Source organism: Pongo pygmaeus, chromosome 4 (genome assembly GCF_028885625.2).
Source record: "Pongo pygmaeus isolate AG05252 chromosome 4, NHGRI_mPonPyg2-v2.0_pri, whole genome shotgun sequence".
NCBI classification, from domain to species: Eukaryota; Metazoa; Chordata; class Mammalia; order Primates; family Hominidae; genus Pongo; species Pongo pygmaeus.
In genome coordinates this window covers 123,523,640-123,545,139 of record NC_072377.2, presented here as the reverse complement: position 1 = coordinate 123,545,139, position 21,500 = coordinate 123,523,640, and the positions used below count along the sequence as shown (strand labels likewise).

General features: G+C 34.7%; 1 protein-coding gene across 6 annotated transcripts in view; it reads right to left on the bottom strand.

The window, feature by feature from the left end:
• The window catches only part of DMXL1 (Dmx like 1), a 185,921-nt gene that overhangs the window by 54,010 nt on the left and 110,411 nt on the right, over nucleotides 1-21,500 (bottom strand). For all 6 annotated transcript variants that reach the window (XM_063665158.1, XM_063665156.1, XM_054489789.2 and 3 more), the window contains 5 exons: nucleotides 19,699-19,775; nucleotides 17,545-17,672; nucleotides 16,781-17,029; nucleotides 5,156-5,334; nucleotides 1,091-1,233 (listed from right to left, as the gene is read on the bottom strand). In XM_063665158.1, the coding sequence (XP_063521228.1) occupies nucleotides 1,091-1,233; nucleotides 5,156-5,334; nucleotides 16,781-17,029; nucleotides 17,545-17,672; nucleotides 19,699-19,775 (776 nt within the window). The remainder of the gene's footprint in view (nucleotides 1-1,090; nucleotides 1,234-5,155; nucleotides 5,335-16,780; nucleotides 17,030-17,544; nucleotides 17,673-19,698; nucleotides 19,776-21,500) is intronic.

Here is a 21,500-nt window from a genome sequence, read left to right as displayed (position 1 = left end):
CTAATGTGTATGAGATGTTGTCTCATTGGGAAACTGATCTGCATTTCTCTAATGATTAATGATATTGAGCATCTTTTCACATGCTTATTGGCTATTTTCATATCGTCTTTGGAGAAATGTCTATTCAAGTTTTTTGTTTATTAAATTTTTTTTTTTTTTAGAAATATAGATGGGGTTTTGCCATGTTGCCTGGGCTGGTCTTGAACTCCTGGGCTCAAGTGATCTGACCACCTCGGCCTCCCAATGTGCTGGGATTACAGGCATAGGCCACCACGCCCAGCCCTTTGATCATTTTTTTAATTATTTGTCTTTTTGTTGTTGAGTTGTGCAGTTTGACTTTTAAATGATTTATATATTCAAAAAGTAAAATTCATTCAGCAGGGGGAAAAAAACCTCAATAAACCAGGAAGTAAAAATCTCATGGTAACTTTTAAATAAAGAATGACTTCAACGTCCCTCATATATTTACTTCTTTTGGAAAATTTACATTTTTTATCACACCATTAACATACCATGTTTTAGTAAAACACACATATGTTTTAGATGTAAACATATCAACAGAGACTAGATAATATTCCATCATTCATGAATGTAAGAATAACGCAGTATTGGAGCTAGAGGTGAGCATTTAGAACATTTATATGACATACAGAGTACTTTTTGAAGATAGTACCTATTGACATCTTATAGTACTAGTGTTCTACTGAAAATATTTTATATTTTCTAGACGAAAACAGTAGAACTTGTTTATGTTAGAGCCCAAAATGCAAGGTATAATCTTGGAGCAAGATGTGTGAGGAATGATGCAAATTATGGATGGTCCATTAATGGACAACCAAAGGTATGTGATAAATTATTGTTAAGGAAAGGAATTTAACAATTTTAACTAAAGAAATCTGAGTTACAACGTGTTATAAAGTCAACAGAGAAATTATTGTTAAGGAAAGGAATTTAACAATTTCAACTAAAGAAATCTGGGTTATATGTTATAAAGTCAACAAGCTATTAATTTTGCATGTAAGTTTTTCAAAAATATTATTTATATAAACCATTATTTTTAAAAAGAAATTTAAAATAAAATATTCCGTACCTATATGAATTTGAATTAGAATGTTCCTGGAGATGGAAATCTGATGCTAAAACATCATCATCATCATCATCGTCATCATCATCACTTCCCAGACTCTCCTCTGAATCATATTCGGCTCTACTTTGAGAAGGGGGTAGAAAAGGCTAAAATAAAGAAATCATGAAATTTAGCAGCCACATATCTAATTTAATACATTCAAACATATAGTCTAATAGTAATAATTCATCTCATTTGCAGATACTTCATTATAAGAGAGTTAAGTAACTATTATCTTACCATCCTATGCCTTTGACATCACTTGATACAATTCCATTATTTATTCATCCATTCAACAAAAATTTATTAAGTATCCACTGTGCGGCAAGAATTCTACTTGATTTAAGAATTTTTAAGACAGATACAATCACGACCCTCATTTACTTTTTACATGTTGGTGGAAAAAATAGGCAAATAACAGAAAACTAAATACAAACTGTATTATGTGCTACAAAGAAAAGAAATGGAGAATAAGGAGAATTGAGATAAGCTGATCATGGAAGGCCTCTTTGAAAAGTATGAGAACTAAATGACAAGAAGGAACAAGCCATATAACAAGAGGGAAGAAAAGCATTTTAGACAGGGGAAAAATAATGCGGAAAGAGTTTGGTTTGAAAATAGTAGTTTGATTGAGTCTGCTAAGCAAAAAAATGTTGGGAGAAAGGTGGGAGAGAATAGCAAATGACGGTTCAGACGGGGTCTTGTAGGCCATGGTAAAGGAAAGTAAGGGAATGCCACCAATAAGTTGTAGGTAGAAGACAGGTACTGAGGTTTATATGCTAAGTATATCACTATGATCACTCTCTTACGAGAGAAAAGCTAAACGGCAAGGGTAGAAATGGAGACATCAGTAACTAAAACAGGAGGTGGCAGGTTGGATATAGGTGGTTAGTAATGAAGCTAGAGAGAAGTAGTAGATTTAAGATATATTTTGGAGAAATCACCAACAGGCCTGCTGATAGATTCGGAGAACAAGAGAAGGTGAGGAAAAATGAATGATTCCTAGGTTTTTGGCCTGAGCAACTATAAGGATGAATATACAATTTCATAAAATGGAAAGACTGGGTATGAGAGGGAAGGTTTTGGGGAAAATCGATATAAAATGCCCAAATCATGAAGACCAAGATTCATGTGTCAAATAGAAGAGGAAGGATGAAGAAAGAAGATTATGAAGGAATAAATAGTAAGTTTAAGAAAAAAAGCTACAAGAGACTGTCATCAAGAGAAAAGGAGAGAAAAGCTTTTCAATGTGGGAGTAGTGAAGAATGTTGAATGATGCTAAGAAGACAGATAAGAAAATAATTTAAAAGTTTCCACTACATTTGACATGGATATCACCTGAATCTCAACAAGAGCAGTTTTAATGGGTGTAACTGGGTCAGAAAGTTATATAAGTAAGTATGAAAGGGACAAAAGGCAGTAGAAAGCAAATGTGTCTAGTTTTGAAAAGCTGAATGTCAGTGGGAACGGAGAAATGGGATAGCAGCTGGAAAAAGTTTCAGGGTCAAAGCAGGGGTTTGGAATGGGAGATACTAAAGCACATTTCTGTCCTGATGTGAAGGATTCAACAGAGAGGAAGAGAACTGAAAACACAGGGGAGAGTAGAGAAGAAAAGAAAGAATGCGATTCAGAGTAAAACTCGAGAAAAGGTCTCTGATAGAAGGACTCTCCCTCCATTATAACAGGAGGAAATAAGACAGAAGCAAATGTAATTGATCTATAACTTTAAATTGGGATGATGAAAAAGTTTTGTCTGATTTTATTTTTCTCAGTGACTTACAAGGTGAGGTCATCAATTAAGAGTGAGGATAGGATGGAAGGGGAGATGCAGGAAGTTTGAAAAAAAGGTTGTAAAACCTTGGAAGACCAACAAAGAAACACAGCAGGAAGAGTGGAACTTCTGGAACAGCTGAGTAAAGACCTTGGTAAGTCCTTTCTCCAAAAAGCAACAATAAAATTGAACAAAATTGTAGAAAACAAACAATGGCTGACCCATGCATATAACACATAGAGAAGTATTTATTTTTAAAAATCTATGGGATCTGATCTGGGTAAAACAGTGAGAACTTGGTCAGGAGCTGTTCCCATCCCACCCCAATCTCTGTGGTGTAGGTGTTCCACCAGTGTCAGCAGGACGGGCTGTGACGACTAAAAGTTCTGATGCCCTGCCAGACAGGATTGTCTTTAAAATTCTAGGCCCACAGGCACTATCAAAAGCAAAAGAGATCTCAGTAGCAAACAATTAGGGAAGGTAACATCTCAACTACTTTGAGGTTGTGATATTGATTGGGTGTAAGGGCAGACCCTAGATATTTAACAAAAAGATTCAGAAACAAGATAGCTAAAGAAGGCCTTGCTAACCAACAATCCTATATCCAGCAAAACTTTCCATCAAAATATGGAGGTGAAATAAAGATATTCCTAGATAAATGAAGTGCTTAATAAACATTTGTTGAATATATGAATGAATAAATGACTCAAAAAAGGGCAGTGAGGAACAAGGAGACACGAATGCCCTTCATTACCCTTAAGCATGTAGGATATGAGAAAAATAAAAGCCATAGCTTAGCAGGCCTGGGAGACTTGTGTCACCAGAGAACAGTTAGAGATAGATGTCAATTTGTGCAGGAGAACGTCTGGAAATTGAGAATGTGAGGGATGTGGCTGATGACACAAAAAGTGAAAGATACTTATATAGGCAGTCGTTTTGCACAGTACTGCATGCCTACAAAAATGACCATGCACGCAGAAACTATACAGAGCAATAATAATGGGAAAAGTTACAAATGTTTTGTGACCTTTAAAGATATTTGTCAAAACACTAAAAACTCTTACCATCAGCTATAAATGTATAGAAAAAGTTTTTTTAAATAAACTAATTTAACATACTGTAATTAAAACATTAGGAATACAAAGAAATAAAACATTTTATCAAGAGTAGTTTGAACAGCGATTGCCTTCTATCTCTGTAACTCAGGATATGAAGCAAGCATTTCTTCTGTGCCTTAAACAAACTGCCACATTTCTAAGATTTTATCAGCTTCCAACATACTGTTCTTTGCATTTTCAATGTTGTGAATCCCTTTAATGTAAAGTTTTTTGGCAAAGTCACTATCTCTGAACATCTTCATCATTTTATCACAACTACTTTCTACATTTGTAAGTTCACTTTCACTAAATTCCTCTGGCTGTTCATCTAGAGTCTTTCAAATGGCAGCACTGTCAACATACCCACAGTTGGCTATTTTCTCTCTAACTTCATTTATGTTCAACTTGAATTTCACTCTCAGTATTATCATTTTATGGATGCACTTTCATCTTAGTTGGCCACTTCCCTCTTTTGATCAAATCCAATTTTGTACACTATCATATGGGTTTATCACAGGAGATGAAGCAAAACAACTGCATGCTTTGCTGTGTATGAACTGAGTAACAGGTGCTACATAATCAATCACTGAAAGACTTTAAAAGAACTGACATGATTGGTCACTGATCAAAAAGTGCATATTTACAAAGTGATTTCTAGAATGAAGCGCTAGCAGGGATGTTCACTCATATTTAATGTACTGTGGTAACAAATCTGAACCATGTTGTTGAGGGAATAATGTTACTTAACACTGGTAATTGAAATTTATGCATTTCAGAATAATGAGAGACTGCTGTAGTATTAAAAAAAAAGTATATGGATAATAGATGACCAGAGCACTTTGATTCCTTAATCACCATCAAGTACATTAACACGAAGATGTTACGCAAATTCTCTTTTATCTTATAAGAAATATAAACAAATGCAAAAGCTATTGTTTAAAATGCAAACGTCATAATTTACCAAAAAACTGCCTTAAAAACTATATGAAATATGGTCAAAATATTCTAGGGTATATATTTTTGGAATGTAGCCTCATACTAATGAAAATTTTCTAAACCAAAGTGGGAAAACATTTGGAAGCACCAAAAATGACACTTATTTCTGATATTCTCATTTCTATTTGACTATGAAAATATTGATCTAGATAGCACTTTGATTACCTTAGCTATGAAATAGTCCCAGATACTGAGCTCAGGTGGGATGAACTTTTCTTTAACTGCCAGTGACTCCTGGCTTACTGGTGCTGAGGAAGGGGTCAGTGGGGCAGATTCTCTGCAAGACATTTTTGACGGCCTAAAACGTTTGTTCTGTTTTTCTCCTTCTTCAACTAGTGAAGAAACTAACAAAAAGAAAAGAAAATGTTACTGAAGTACTATTCTCATTGCATTTATTTCACCTGTGTTTATATACGATCTAAGGTTAACTACAAATAAGCACACACAAAAAAATAAGACTAAGATTATGAAAGTACACAGCAGGTAAAGTAGAGGAAGACAAAAATCATTTCTGTCTAGCAACCTCTGCTTTTTCCTCAATTTGTCCCTCACTCTCTAAATGCTGACTGACCTGTTGTATGTGAAAAATAAAAGGATGTAATATCCGCCCATAAATCAGTCCACAATTTAACTAGGAACATGATAGGAAATTTCCAACATCCTTCTACTTTGCTTTTTTTAAAGATTATCATGGGATGTCACTGTTAATTAAAAGCAACAACTCCCTTCTGAGATTCTTCCGTAATGATGTGGCCTTATATCTAAAACTATATTTTTCATTAGAAAATATAAACAAAATTCAGGCACCATAACTACTTAAACTGATTCAAACTTTCGGAAATGGCTCAGAGATAGAATTTTCTAGTCAATGGAATTACAAAGAAGAAAATAATGCAATTTTGTTGCTTTATTTTGTGAACACTCTACAATTAGATAGTATTTTTTTAGTATATTACCTCAGAATACTAAAGATACTAGCATTAAAAAAGTTATACAAATCTTTAATCAACCTTGAGTTACAAAATGCAAATCACCAGTAGCCAATCAAGGATTTTGCAGACAAAGGCATGATCTAATACACCGGCAAACAATTCCACATTAAGGCACACCAATATTCTCCTTTAATGGTTCCAATGAGATTTTACTCACCTTCCAAAGGAATGCAAATACTTGTGCTGTAATACAATTTGGTTTTATTGTTTGAAGCGTCTCAGCTTGCAGACACAGCATGCACATGCATTATGACAAGCTATAATCAAGCTGAGTTTAACACAGTAATTTGGTTATTTCAGAAAAAGGCAAAGATGAATAAAATATTAGTATTCTAAGAGATTACTAAAAAGTGGCATGATTACTACTTAATCTTTCAAATGATTTTAAAAGGAACTGTGAGATTAAATGTGCAAATTTTTTTCTTTGTTCTTACTAACATTTGATAACCAACAATCAAGTTTCCAGTATTACTGCTGCATACATTAACACACATTCTAAAACTTAAACGGTAGTTTACCAACTTCTCATCAAGTGAAAAGTGAGAACTATAGAGGTATTTTTTTACCTTTCAAAAACTTAATGCTAAGTTTTAAGATAAATTTATCAATTTATCATTTGGCTTTAACATTACTGTTTTGTCTTTTTTAAGAGATGGAGGTCTCCTTATGTCGCCTAGGCTGGATTTAATCCCTTAACTCAAGGGATACCCACACCTCAGATGCCTGAGTAGCTGGGGCTACAGGCTTGTGCCACTGTACCTGGCTGTTTTTATGTTATTAAAAAGCATGTGAACCAAGAAGTATAGACAATCTCTGAAAAAAATAAAACGTACAATGTTAAATTAATAGATTTTTGCCAAGATTAGTATGTCATAAAAATAGTTTTCTTTTTTTCTTTTACTGACCCACTGGTAGATAAAAATAGTTTTAAAAGTAAAATATAAGAGAGTTTTTAAAGACAGAAACATTTGAAACTACAAGCTGTGAATCCAGTCACATGACATGAAAATACTAACCACACTGGGAGGAAATGTTTAAAATTTACAGACTCAACACCAGGAAGTATAAAACCACTTATTAAAACACTTTTTGGCTGGGTGTGGTGGCTCACGCCTATAATCCCAGCACTTTGGGAGGCAGAGGCGGGCAGATCACCTGAGGTCAGGATCCAGCCTGGCCAACATGGTGAAACCCTGCCTTTACTAAAAATACAAAAATTAGCCAGGTGTGGTGGCATGTGCCTGTAATCCCAGCTACTCGGGAGGCTTAGGCAGGAGAATCGCTTGAACCTGGGAGGAGGAGGTTGCAGTGAGCCAAGATCACACCACTGCACTCCAGCCTGGGCAACAGAGCAAGACTCCATCTCAAAAACAACAGCAACAAAAACAACACTTTTAATGAAGCAGGACCAAAGGAAAAAAAATTGGCAGTTTTACAGTAATGAATGTGTATTACTTTAGATGCTTTAACTAAAAGGACCTTAGCGATGCCACCCAGTAAACAAGAAACGACCTGTGACTTGTCAATAGGGTAGTTACTCCCTCTTCTTTGTCCTCCAATTGTAGGAAGACTTAAGGCAATTTTATGCTTTAATCCTGCTGGGTCAGATTGGTCGTGAAGCTTAGGGGCACCAATAAAAACTATAGCTGCTGGGTGTTCAACTGGTTGTTTTTGAAAATGCTAATAATCAAATATCAAGAACGTTTGCCACTCCTTGGGTGCAAACTAACCCTATGGTTATATTATTATGGGAAAACAGCTACTTTATTAGTAACAGAAGAAAGGAAATAGTATTAGGGAGAAATTAAGAGCAACTTGAATATAGAGTTTATGAATTTTAAGAGGTATAGGGAGGCTAGAAAGTGGCTGAAGAAAAACTAAGGCATTCACAGGAAAAACAGAATCATGCCCTGACATAAATTTTAAAAATAAGTTTCAGTTGTTTTCCCTGGAAGTACTTTTTTTTTAAAAAAATTATACTTTAAGGTCTATCGTACACGTGCACAACGTGCAGGTTTGTTACATAAGTATACACGTGCCATGTTGGTGTGCTGCACCCATTAACTCGTCATTTACATTAGATATATCTCCTAATGCTATCCCTCCCCAATCCCCCCATCCCACGACAGACCCCAGTGTGTGATGTTCCCCTTCTTGTACTTTTTAAAACAAAGCTTCCATGTCAAGATAGTAGACAGTACAGACAAATACACCTTCCTTCCCTTAAGAATCCTTTCCTCACCCTCAGAATATCTGCACTGTGGTTTTCTAAGAATTATAAAAGTAACTCCCCAAAGAACCCAAAACAGAAATGGGAAATGGCTAACAGGCTACACATAGGGAAGGGGAGGAGCAGAGGAATAAGACCACATTCCTTCCTATAAATTCTTCTGTACTACTAGACTTGTTACCACACACATATATTGCTGTGATTAAAACTAAAATATAAGGGGAAGGTTTTTAAGTTAATATTTATTTTTCAGTTTATCATTTAAAATCAGCACAATGAAATTAATATTCTGAATGTAGATTTAAATGTCATTTCTTTAAAAACTGAACTTAGAGTTCAAGACCAGCCTGGGCAACATGGTGAAACCCAGTCTCTACAAAAAAATACAAAAATTAGCTGGGCATGGTGGCACATGCCTGTAGTCCCAGCTACTTGGGAGGATCACTTGAGCCCAGGAGGTGGAGGTTGCAGTGAGCTGAGATCACACCATTGCACTCCAGCCTGGGCAACAGAACAAGACCCTGTCTCAACAACAAAACAAACAACAAAATTACTGAACTTAAAGTAACCAGCAGGTCTCACTCTCTATTTCTCAATCTAAGGCACCCATATTCACAGAGCTATTCATGAGTGTGCCAGAGTATACATGAAGCTTCAGGAGGCACATTAGTCTGGACCTTCAAACTGAGCCCCCCATATATGAAAAAGATAAAAGTCACGTAAGTTTAAGACAAATAGATTTCAAATTTATTTCTTGCTTTCAGCAAGCCAATTCAGTCTAAGTCCTCAGTCTCCTAAGAGGTATATATTAACCTTTATCTTCAGGTAAAAAGTGTGAGAACTACAAATGTACGTGAACACTAAGTATAAAACAAATCCTCAAAATTAAATGTAAAACATGATTTTCCCAGTAAACTTCAAATATTCCAAAAATAAAAGGATTAAAGAAGCAATTAATTGAAGGTACTTCTTAATCATCAAAGAATAAGATTAGTGATTAAAAAAAAAAAGTCTGGCCAGGCACAGTGGATCGTGCCTGTAATCCCAGCACTTTGGGAGGCTCAGGCAGGCAGACCACGTGAGACCAGGAGTTTGAGACCAGCCTGGCCAAAATGGCAAAACCTCATCTCTACTAAAAATACAAAAATTAGCCAAGTGTTGTGGTGTGCACCTGTAGTCCCAGCTGCTTGGGAAGCTGAGATACAAGAATCACCTGAACCTGGGAGGCAGAGGTTGCAGTGAGCCAAGATCATGCCAGTGCACTCCAGCCTGGGTGACAGAGTGCGACTCTGTCTCAAAAAAACAAACAAACAAACAAACAAAAAAGTCTGGAAGATGATACTATCCAGCTTTTAGAAAGACTGACCCTCAAAGTCTTCCTAGGATCATTGCCATATGCAGTATCTTGAACATGGCTCCATAAATATCTATAAAAATGAAATAATAAATATCTTAATAGAAAGCAGTGATTTGTCTCCAAACCACAGAGCAAGGCAGTCTCCATAATAATTGGTGTGCAAAATGATTCACCAGAATATGGAAGGAAAATACTACAACTTCTATTTAGATTTATTTTTTGATAAATAGGGGGAAAGGGCAGAAGGAGAAGGGAAGGAGGTAGAAAAGAAGAAAGGGACAGGGGAAGAAGTAGAGGGAAAGGAGAAGGGACAAGAAGAAAGGAGAGATAGGGGCAGGGAGAGGAGAAAGCAGAGGAAAGAAGGGAAAGAAGGGAAAGAAGGAAAGTAAGGAGAAGAAACTAAATTTTGTCAATGTTTAACATCTGGATCGATAGTAGTAGATATCAATATACATATATTGAGAATTTGGTCAAGCATGTTTTATGGATAAGGTAATGTATTCAAAAGCCTGAAGTCACTGCCCTAGAGTAGTACTTACTTTTCAATCACTCTGAATGCCACAACACGGTTCTGTATATAAGATTTCAACCCAAACTCAACAAACTTATTGAAAATGTGAATGGAATATACACACACAATGGAACATTCAGCATTAAAAAAGAAGGAAATTCTGTCGCAAGCTACAACATGGATGAACATTACACTAGGTGAAATAAGCCAGTCACAAAAAGACAAAACACTATATAATTCCACTTATATGAGGTATATAAAGTAATCAAATTCCTGGAAACAGAGTAGAATGGTGATTACCAGGGATTGTATGAAGTGGGGGAATTGTTTAATGGGTATAGTTTCAGATTTGCAAGATGAAAAGGTTACAGAGATTTGTTTCACCACATGATAGACTTACTACTAAACTATATACTTAAAAATGGTTCACTTGGTAAATTTTATATCATGTGTTTTTAGTCATAATAAAAAACTATAATGGAGAAAATATATTCAAGCCATTTTGCTGCAGGACCTAGGACTTAGAAATATTAGAAAACTGGGTTGAAGAGAGAGATCACATGATTGGTCTCAGTAAGGTACACAGAAATATTGAATTAAGCAGGACATGGTGGCTCACACCTGTAATCCCAGCAATTTGGGAGGCTGAGGTGGGAAGATCACTTGAGTCCAGGAGTCCAAGACCAGCCTGGGTAAAGTGAGACCTTGTCTCTACAAAAATAAAACCTAAAAAATTAACTAAGCTAATCAATGATGGCCTGCACCTGCAGTCCCAGCTACCTGGGGCACCGAGGTGGAAGGATCACTTGAGCCCAGGAGGCCAAGGCTGTAAAATGAGCTGTGATCGCACCACTTCACTGCACTCTGTCTGGGCGACAGAGCAAGACCCTGTCTCAAAAAAAAAAAAAAAGAGAAGAAAACATTGAATGAGGGAGTCTAGGTCAGATAAACGAATGTTGCATTTCTTATAGGGTTAGTTTCTTCTTTTGTCATCAGGCTTTAGCAGTGAAATAAAAGATTATATGTAAAAATCCATACATGCACATTTCTTGGAGTTTCTTTTATCCTCTATGCTTTCTCTACTCTTGTATAAAAATTTGCCTTCCTGAGTCATTTGTAAAATGAATGAATACTTTTTAAACTTTAAATTAAAATTTATATTATATGGTCTTCAATGAAAAGTCTAACAAAAATGTACTCCTGGCCAGGCGTGATGGCTCACACTTGTAATCCAAGCACTTTAGGAGGCCAGGGCAGGCGGAACACTGAAGGTCAGGAGTTTGAGACCAGCCCAGCCCGTCTCTATCAAAAAACACAAAAATTAGCCAGGTGTGGTGGTGCACGCCTGTAATCCCAGCTACTTGGGAGGCTGAGGTGGGAGAATCGCTTGAACCCGGGAGGCGGAGGCTGCAGTGAGCTGAGATCACGCCACTGCACTCCAGCCTGGGCGACAGTACAAGACTGCCTCACAAAGAAAAGAAAAGCAAAGTATTCCCTTCCACAGAATTAGTTACTTTGAAGTTCAGCAGTCTTTTAAAAGTTCCTTATAATAAACCACCAGTTAAATGTTTGGCATATTCAATTATATTTTAAATCACCTATTTTGTTTTATATTTTAATATGCTCAAGTCTTTTCTGGTCAAGATATTTTGCTGTTTTGCTTATTTTGCTAAAGGAATGTTAGCAATGACGTGATAATCACTGACTACTGAACTCAGAACTTTCATTTTTACACAAGTTTTATAAGAAAAAGCAAAAAAATGGATTTTCTGATCTGTTTTAGCGTAATAAGTCAGAAATAAACTTTATGTCTAGAATATCATTGGCAATCTCATAGTAAAAAATACATGACATGCTTACCACAAATAAAATGTTCATTTTATATTTCCATTCCTCAACTTGGAGACATAAAAAAATCATTACTACGAATTTATTAAGATAAAGAGATAATTCACAGTTCTTATAAATGCAAGTATCACAAAACACAGTAACAATTCTTACAAACATTGCTTTATTTATAATACAGAATGAAAAGCAAAAGTATGGATTTCTAACTGTTAGCAGAAAAAGTAATTTTTTGAAAATTGCTATTGCTTAGCTGGTTCTCTTCTTCAAAATTGACCATAAAAAAACAATTCAGAGCTCCATGAACATACACCTGCACTACAGTTTCAGTTAATTAGAAAAATCAAACTCTTCATTAATATATAATGTGGAATTCACAAAAAATAATGTGATTAAAAATTAAGTACATTAACATTTTTGTTAAGAATTTTGACCTGCCAGACTACAGTCTAATAAAAATCTATCATTTTCTTCAGTTATGAAGCTTAACTTATCTTTAAATATTATGTTACTACAAGAATACATTAAGTATATAATAGATATATAGAAAGAAATATAATCTAGTTCATGAGGCCATCAATGCAAAGAAAATTTAAATCCAAATTTATAACAGAACAAGGAAAACAAATGATGGCTTTCAAATTCCTCTCATAATACAGTACCTAAACTTACGGAACACTTTTAGAAAATATGTTTAAGGGTATTTCATCTTCAATATACAATGTATTTCATCTTCAATATACAATGTATTTCAATATGCATGTATTTCATCTTCAATATACAATGCTTTGACACTGGTTTGAGTAGTCAGGAAAATGAAATATTCTAGATTTGTCAGCTTTCATTGGCCAAATTTAAAAGATAAAAATTTTTAAATATACATTAATTTTAACTGGATTCAAGTCAACTTTTCTAAAACACACAGTTTTATTCCCTTGGTCACCAATGTATATTGAACATTACTTAATGCAATTAGACTCCTGGTACATCATGATTATGATTAGCAGTAATCCAAACACACAGGACTGCTTACCTACAACCTAAGATTTATCAGGTTGCTGTCCTGCCTCGGTAAGTTTTCAGGGCAACAGAATAATGCCTTAAAAAAACTGAGATTTCTGAACGTTACTTTATATTGAAAGACAATGCTGCTAGTAGTTCCTTGTCTTGGTTGACTTTCTGTTCTGAGATTTTCTCTCTCTAGTTTTCAGTGGATCCCTACTCCATAGGACCTTCACTTCTTTCCCTTTCTCTTCGCTTGTTTCCTTTTCTCTTTCTGCCTGCTCCTTTTCTTTTCTTTTTTGAGATGGAGTCTCGCTCTGTTGCCCAGGCTGGAGTGCAGTGGCGCAATCTCAGCTCACTGCAACCTCCACCTCCCAGGTTCAAGCGATTCTCCTGCCTCAGCCTCCTGAGTAGCTGGGTCTACAGGGACACGCCACCACGCCCGGCTAATTTTTGTAGAGACAGTGTTTCACCTTGTTGTCCAGGCTGGTCTCAAACTCCTGACCTCAGGTGATCTGCCCACCTAGGCCTCCCAAAATGCTAGGATTACAGGTGTGAGCCACCATGCCCAGCCCTCCTGCTCCTTTTCAAATTAGCTTGGCTTTGAAACCAGCAGGCCTTTAGTTCTCATCATTCAGTGAATATATTCCTTTTTTTCTGGTTAGCAAATGGACAAATCGTACCATTCATGTTTTCTTTAAGTACTCCTTCAGTTACTTCCATGATTGTATTTAGAATACTTTCTGGGTACTCAAGGACAGATGAGCACCACATAACCTGGATATGACCATATCCAGCCCTACCACTAAGTGAACAATATGTTTTAAGTATTCCTTTTTATCAGCTGAGGTTAAACATATAGATGCAGATAATTTTAGGTCACTTTATTTTTTACTTGGGGTTAAATAAGTGGTAGGATACAGCTTATGACGGATTTATAATGGCCCCCCCAAAATAATTTATGTAATGGTATTTTTGCCTACAACCAATAACTAGAGTGGTTAATAAGATTGGTGCAAAAGTAACTGCGGTTTTGCTATTGCTTTTGCACCAATCTTATACAAAGATCAACCTGGACTTTCAGTAAGGTTCCTTACATATATCTGTGCTCAGGAAAAATGGATGAAATTGAGACCTGATGGCTAGTAAGAATGTATTTTCATTTTCTTTTTTATGGATATCTGGACATTCCTTAGCAACAATTTATCCCTTTTTAACATTTTAAATCAACAAGATCAGAGTCTTAACAAATGAATTTTTCTCAGAACATATTAAAAACATGGTCAAAATTAATTTACCAATTTTTAATTTAAAATTAAACTCAACAGAGCTATGGATCTTACTTTCCTTAGACTTTGAAAGTTTTTCCTTAATTGAATTCAGATATCTCAAGTATAAATATAGTCCAAGGCAAATTTCATGTGAAATTAGTCTTTAAAAAAAACTATACAAAAAGCACAATAAACAACTTTTTAAAAAACAGAAAAGGAATGTTACAAAAACAAAATACTTAATATTTTAATAAGCAAAGGTAAATCTGGCAAATAAGGTAAATTTGCATATGAAATCTGACATGCATAAGAAGAAAAAGTAGAAGTAAATGAGTTTAATTTAAGGCAAATGGGAGGGACGAGAGAGAGAAAACAGCCATCAAAGTAGTAAGCAAAGTGTGGTAGGTGGATGAGTAATAGGCAGGATCCTATCAGGTTTCTGGAGAAGTCATGTTAGCATTCTACATTTTCAGTATTTTACAACAGCAAAAACTGAATTAGCCCCTAGATTGGCTCAAGGAAGCTAAGGGCCATGGCAGGGAAGATTATAAATTATCCCTCTGATGCCACTTACACTATTTCATAAGTACAATTTGTGGTTAGGTCAAATACTTTAAGAGACCCACAGTGAGCTCTATGTCCCAAAATATTAACTTTAGTTGTTCTTAAAACCTGAAATTCCTTTAACAGGCAAGGCAAATATTCTATTCCAAATAGAGCAATAATAAAATGCTTCTACTTGTAAAGCAGGGGTTGGCAAATTGCAATCCAACAAATAAATAATGTTTTATTAGAAGACAGCTATACTCATCTGTTTACAAATGGTCTATGGCTGCTTTTGTGCTACAAGGGCAGAACTAAATAGTTGTGAAATACCAAATGGACTCCAAAACCTAAAATAGATATTTGGCCTTTTACAGAAAAAGCTAGTTGAACTCTGCTGAAAGTTATAAACTGAATTTGCCTCATGGTAAGTATTATACATAAAGAAATTCCTGCCTGTTTTTTCTTGATGGAAGAAAGAGGCAGGACCCAGACTAGAAAGTATGAGAGTCCTAGGTACCTGAAGAAACAATTTCAATTAAGGAGAGGAAGTAGAAGGTAGGCCATCATGATTTTTTGCTATATAGTCATGCAGGGCCACAGGTTAGTGGAAACTGCTTTTGAAAAGTATAATATATGCCAACATTGCTACTAATAACTTTTAAATATTTTAACAAGATAACAACTTTTCTAACTTCTTTTTAATATGCTTCATTCAAAGAATATTCATCAATCATGGTATAGATTTTGGCAATAATTTTTTTCCCAAATAATGAAGCCAAATTCAAGTTTTTCGTATTCTCTCATGTCCCTCACCAACTGCTTGACCTCCCAAAACATATATATCCAAGCCCACATACACCTATATGTACAAGCATATGTTCAGTGTAAACGTCAGGGAAGAAGTGAATGAAAATTCATAAAGAGATAAATAACCTTGCTGAGCTTCTCTCAAGTGTATGCATAGGGCTTTTTTTTTTTTTGGAAAAACATTTAACATTTTCAATTTATTCAACATCAATATAGAATGAAATAAGTTTTCAAGTACTATATATTAAAAATAAAGCTACTCCTCATGCCCTCCATAATTGGAAAACCAAGATTATCACACATGGGCTAATACATGAAAAAAATACAGTTTTAACATTAGAAAGTTTTTAAATGGGGATACAATTGTTTAAAAAATTTACTTTTCATGGTATTATGAACACTTAGAAATCCAAAAACTCCAATGGCCAGAATCATAATATGCAAATCATAAAGCAGCCTAATTTGAAATGTTTTTCTAGTCATTTCAAGCCATAGTCTGATTTTCTATGATTAGCACTGACAGTGTTATATTTTTATACACTTTAAAATGTTAAAGTCTAAGGGACAGAAATATAAAAAAACAAAGAATTTAAAAGCAGAATAAAATAGCAGAGAGTTTTCTAAACTGCTAATCATTGTTTTAAATCAAAAATATGGCTTGATCAAAGGAAACTTCTCAATTTTCTATAAATGACAAACAAAATAAAACTGGCCCACTGTACCCCAACCCCTCAAAACAACACAAAGCAAGCTGAATGATAAAAGCCTATTTCTAAAGCTCATATCTTGCCTGCAAGACTGGGAGGGCTATGAGAACTGATGGCTGAAAGAGCTTTGGAAAAGCCCACACATTCCATGGAGAATACCACTACCTGGTGGGGGCTAGGCATAGCAAAGTGCCTTCCTGCCAAAGAAAGAAGAAAGAATCTGTATTTGGGATAGAACAAAAACCAATATTACAGTGTGTTTCAAAACAAAAGTTTCAACAGCAAAATATTTAATAAATTTACATAAGATCGTTCTAATTATTGGTACAAGAATATCTTAAAGATTAAAAACCACACCAGAAACTTTAATACTGCATTTTCACCGTATGACTATTTGTTTATGCTTTTTGCAAATGGTCTGTAACAAGAACTTTCTATAACTAAATTAAAATGTCATTACGTTTGAGAATGATATCACTCAGATAAATAAAGCTTCAGTCCTAAAAAAAATTTTAAACTCACCAGGTAAAGTTTTTGAATGTGTCTGTTCTTTGCTAGGAACATGTGCACCTCCACCAAATACAGCAGACCACATTTTCTCATTTAGAGGATGGGCCACAATCCGAAATAGCTCATTACTTGAATGTGTGGCCAGGCCATGGATGAAGAGACTAAGATACACTGCTGTGAGAATTTCACAGAGCAAGACTGTAAGCCCTGACTGGGCTTCCTCGCCAGAAGAATTCAAAAGTCGAATTAGACAAGTTATTCCTAGAACAAACAAACAAACATAGCTGTCACTGACTATAAATTTTTAAAATTTTAAAAATTAACTATATTTTTCTAATTTTAGGAAAAAATGTATTGCATCAGGATTTAATACTGTATCTTCTTCCCTAGATTCACAGACTAGTAGGGTTATTACAGTTAAGCACAAATGAGCTATTTGAGAGAAACATTAAAAATCTTTAATATTAAACATTAAAATCTTCCATGACTAAGATCTCATAGATAAATTTTCATAGAGGGGTTTTTCTAGTATGTCAAAAGCAAAATGATTTAAAAAATGGTATTACAAAACATTTGAGTTATATTAGTATAATGATCAAGGGAATACTAATGTTAAGTAACTGTGTAATTCAGAATGAGTGGTGAATACTTAACTGGTATCAATTCTAACAATATTTAACAATGATTATCATGTGGCAAAACTAAAATAGTCTTTTTACTTATCTAAGATTATAAATAAGACTAAGAAAAAACTGATTTATACATAAAAATTATACCTGGCCATTGAGCTGGTGATGTATTGGGAGTTAATGCTTCATCTAAGCTTCCTGTTTTCAAAGAATGTCGATGAGGAAGCAGTACTGTCTGATATACCATTCCAGTAAACTGATTTGTTTGAAATGAACTAAGAGAAGAAAACAATATTTAAATCTATGATAAATTTTATATAATATTTTCATGTTTCAGATCTAATTTCAAGAGTATCAATTTTTATTTATTAATTATACTGCTAGTACATCTAAGTAGTATAATGTACAGTCTAGTGCTATATAAAAACAAAGTATCCTTTAAGTGTAAATATACACATTTTCTAAATTAAAACACATTTTAAGGGACAGAATAAGTACAAATGAGAAAACTAAATCGCTATGTACCACAAGAAGCAAGATTACATATTTGACTTAAAAACATAGTTATCTGGTTGAAAATGAAGTCAGTTTAGGCTCACTTTTATGTACAATGGCTAGCCTACCCTACATCAGGCACTGTAGCAGGTACTAGGCATATAAGGAATAACAATGTTTCTGTCCCCATAAAATTTAATAGGGGAACAAAACACAAATAATGTTATCATACTACTCTTAAAAGATGAAACCTATGCATACGATGCTATCAAGGCAAAACAGAGGAGTATTTCACACAATTTGAGAATTCAGGATAAGCTTCCCCAAGTAAAAGATGCAAAGCGAAGACTAACAGATGAATGAACAAAAAAACTTGCAGCTTGACATAAACTATGAAATACTTCTGACAGAAAATGGTATAAGGAATTTCCTTTAGAAATTCCTATATCATACATTAGGTACATGAATATAATACTTAAATATAACGCATTTATTGGTGTAAATCTGTTATGATTGGCAAATCTCATTGGTTATAACATTTTGATGCCTTTGTAGTTTCTCTTGCTTTACTTTCCAGTTTCAAGATGGCAGAGTAACAACAAAAAAACACTCCCTCATTCCTATAGAAATCATAGATAGGAAAGATAAAAAGAAGTTAATGAAAATAAAGCCTAAATAATAAGAAAGTGAATTCTTGAAGGATCAGGGTTAAAGAAATAAAGTGGAAGCTACCTTGGGAAATATACAACCAGAGTGGTAAGTAAGGCTACCCATAGAAAATTCAAAAACATAAAATGGACAGACAACCAAAAATTAACAAGGAAGGCTGACACCATGTAAGAAATAACAAACTCAACAAAAGATCTTCATCTGAGAAACCCAACTTATCAGTAAAGTACTCCATACTCAAAAAAATTTTTTTAAATCAAGAAATGTTATAGAAACAGAAGCAAATACTAAATTCAACAGGAGATCCTGAAAATGAAAAATAGAATTTCTAAAATATACATTATTGCTAAATCAGACAGGACATTACTGAATAATGAATCCGTGTTTGGAAAATGAAGCTAGAATTTCTCCTGAAATGAAACAAAAAGAGATAAAGAAAAGGAATATAGGACGGGAAAGTTAAAAGAACATTAAGAAATGACCCAGAAGTTGCAGTATCTGTTTAATAGGAAAGATAGAAGAGAGATGAGACAATACTTGAAGAAATAGAGTATTTCAAAGAACTAAAGATAGATATAGAAAGACCCCAGAGGGTAACAAACTATTTTTTTAAAGCCTAGAAAAATTACAGTAAAACTTTATAACATAAAGAGAAATACAGAGAAATATCCTATACATCAATTATGCGGTAAAATTTTTCTCAATTCCAAGTTACTCCCTCCCCTGTGGTCCCTGAGCCTTTTACTATCTACTGTCTTATTATAGTTACCATTTTAGTACTATGTCATATTACATACATATCATTTATCAACTCACATGTTTGTTTCTAACTAGACTGACCCTAAGAAATAGACCTTATCATATTATTCGCGTTAAAATTCTCAGTGCCAATCACAATGTCTGACATAAGGCAGTGACCAGTAATAGGCTGCTAAATAAGTCATACAGAATAAGGGTTTGAGATTCATTTGCCATAAAAATTTCAAATATGAACAAAAAGTACTCAAAACCTCAACCATATGCTTTTTGCATTATTTAAAATAGACTGTTATATATAGTTCTAAACCACTAACATACAAAATATGAAACCTCATTGCTTACTGTAAGCATTCTTAAATTTCATAAAAAGATAGTTACCTGTAGTTATGACTACCACAAAGGCACTGATAAATACAAGCAGAAAGTGAGGCTGCTAAAGTATGCATTACATACACCTGGAAAACAAAAACAAAATTACTTTAAGTAAAACCTTTTTAAAGTACAGATTTTTTTTCAAGACCTAATATAATCAGCATTTTTAAAAGAATGAAAAAATTTTTGATTCTTTGCCTTCATAAACTATTTCCTTTTTTTCTATAACACTCATTTTTATCTACATGAGTCTTACTACAGAAAATTTAAAGAAAACACGCTAAAGTCTTCAGCAGAAATTATAAAACACATTTGCTACCTAATTTCTTTTTCTAGAGCAAAGGGGAACACATGTCAGCTCTCCAGTAGAGCATGAACCATGTATTAAAGTAAGCCCTCCAACACTCAATCTGCTTTTTCCTCAACCAAAATATGAAGAGACAGCCTGATAACTGACAGTTCACCAATGGACAGGTCACTGAAGAATATGCTACCACATATTCTAGTTACCTTAAAAACAATTTGAAGAGAGTGAAACTAGAGAAAAGAGAAAGGATATAAGGTATGAAAGGCAGTAACTGAAAGGCAGTGGAGTCAGGCATTTGTTTTAAGGAAGAGAAGACTCTAAACATGGCATGGCAAGGGCCGTAACATTAGGCAGAACTGAGGATGAAGGAGAAGCTTCAGCTAGGTAAGAAAGCAAACTAGACCAGAATATTAAAAGACCAGATTCTTCATCTGATTGTGAAGTATGCCAGTCTTTTTGTAGATAAAAATGGAAAATGACAAATCAAATCTAATTGCTAATTTTTCCTTCAAATGTCAATAAAACGTGGTATGAATTAAAAGATATTATATAATTGAAGATGACAAAAACTATGTATGGGAGCTTGCAAAAATGATCACAATATTTTGCAGCTTCTGCAAGAGAGAGTTGGATGTACTTCTCCACTCACTGAATCTGAGCTGGGCTTCACTTGTTTGACCAAGAGGACCCAACAGAAGTGAAGGGTGAGTTCTGAATCTACACCTCAAAAAGCCTTGCAAATTCTATTCTTGCTGCTCTTGAACCCCTGAAATCACCATTTGAAAAAAATCTAGGTGTGACTGGGCCATGGGGTGCACAGACATTTGATCAAACGTAATTCTGGGTGTCTGTGAGATGTTTTCAGACGAGACAAACATTTGAATCAGACTGAATAAAGCAGATTGTGCTCTGTAATGTGAGTAGACTCAATTGGCAAGACCTGAACAGAACAAAAAGGCTGAGTAACTCGCATCTAACTGCACTGAGCTGGGTCATTGCTTTTCCTGTCTTCAGACTTGAACTAAAACATCAGCTCTTTTTGGGTCTTCAGCCTGCTGACTTTCTGACCTGAACTTAAATTACAGCTCTCCTGGTTCTCAGGCCTTCTGATTTGGACTGGAACTACATCATCAGCTCTCCTGGGTCTCCAACTGCAGATCTTGGGACTTTTCAGCCTCCAAAACCACATAAACCAATTCCTTATAATAAATCTATCTCTCATTTTATATATATATATATACACACACACATACATACATACATACATCCTACTGATTCTGTTTCTTTGGTGGATCCAGACAAATATATTAGGCTTGCCTGTGGAGGATGAGATACATATGACCCAGATTCTCCTGTCAGTGCTGTCAACATGTGCCAACCAACAGAAATGTAAATGATGCCATCTTAGATCATCTAGAACCCGATTAACCCACCAGTTGACCAAAGATGAATGAGAGAGTCCAGACATTAGTAGAGATGGCCCAAACCAAAGAACTAATGA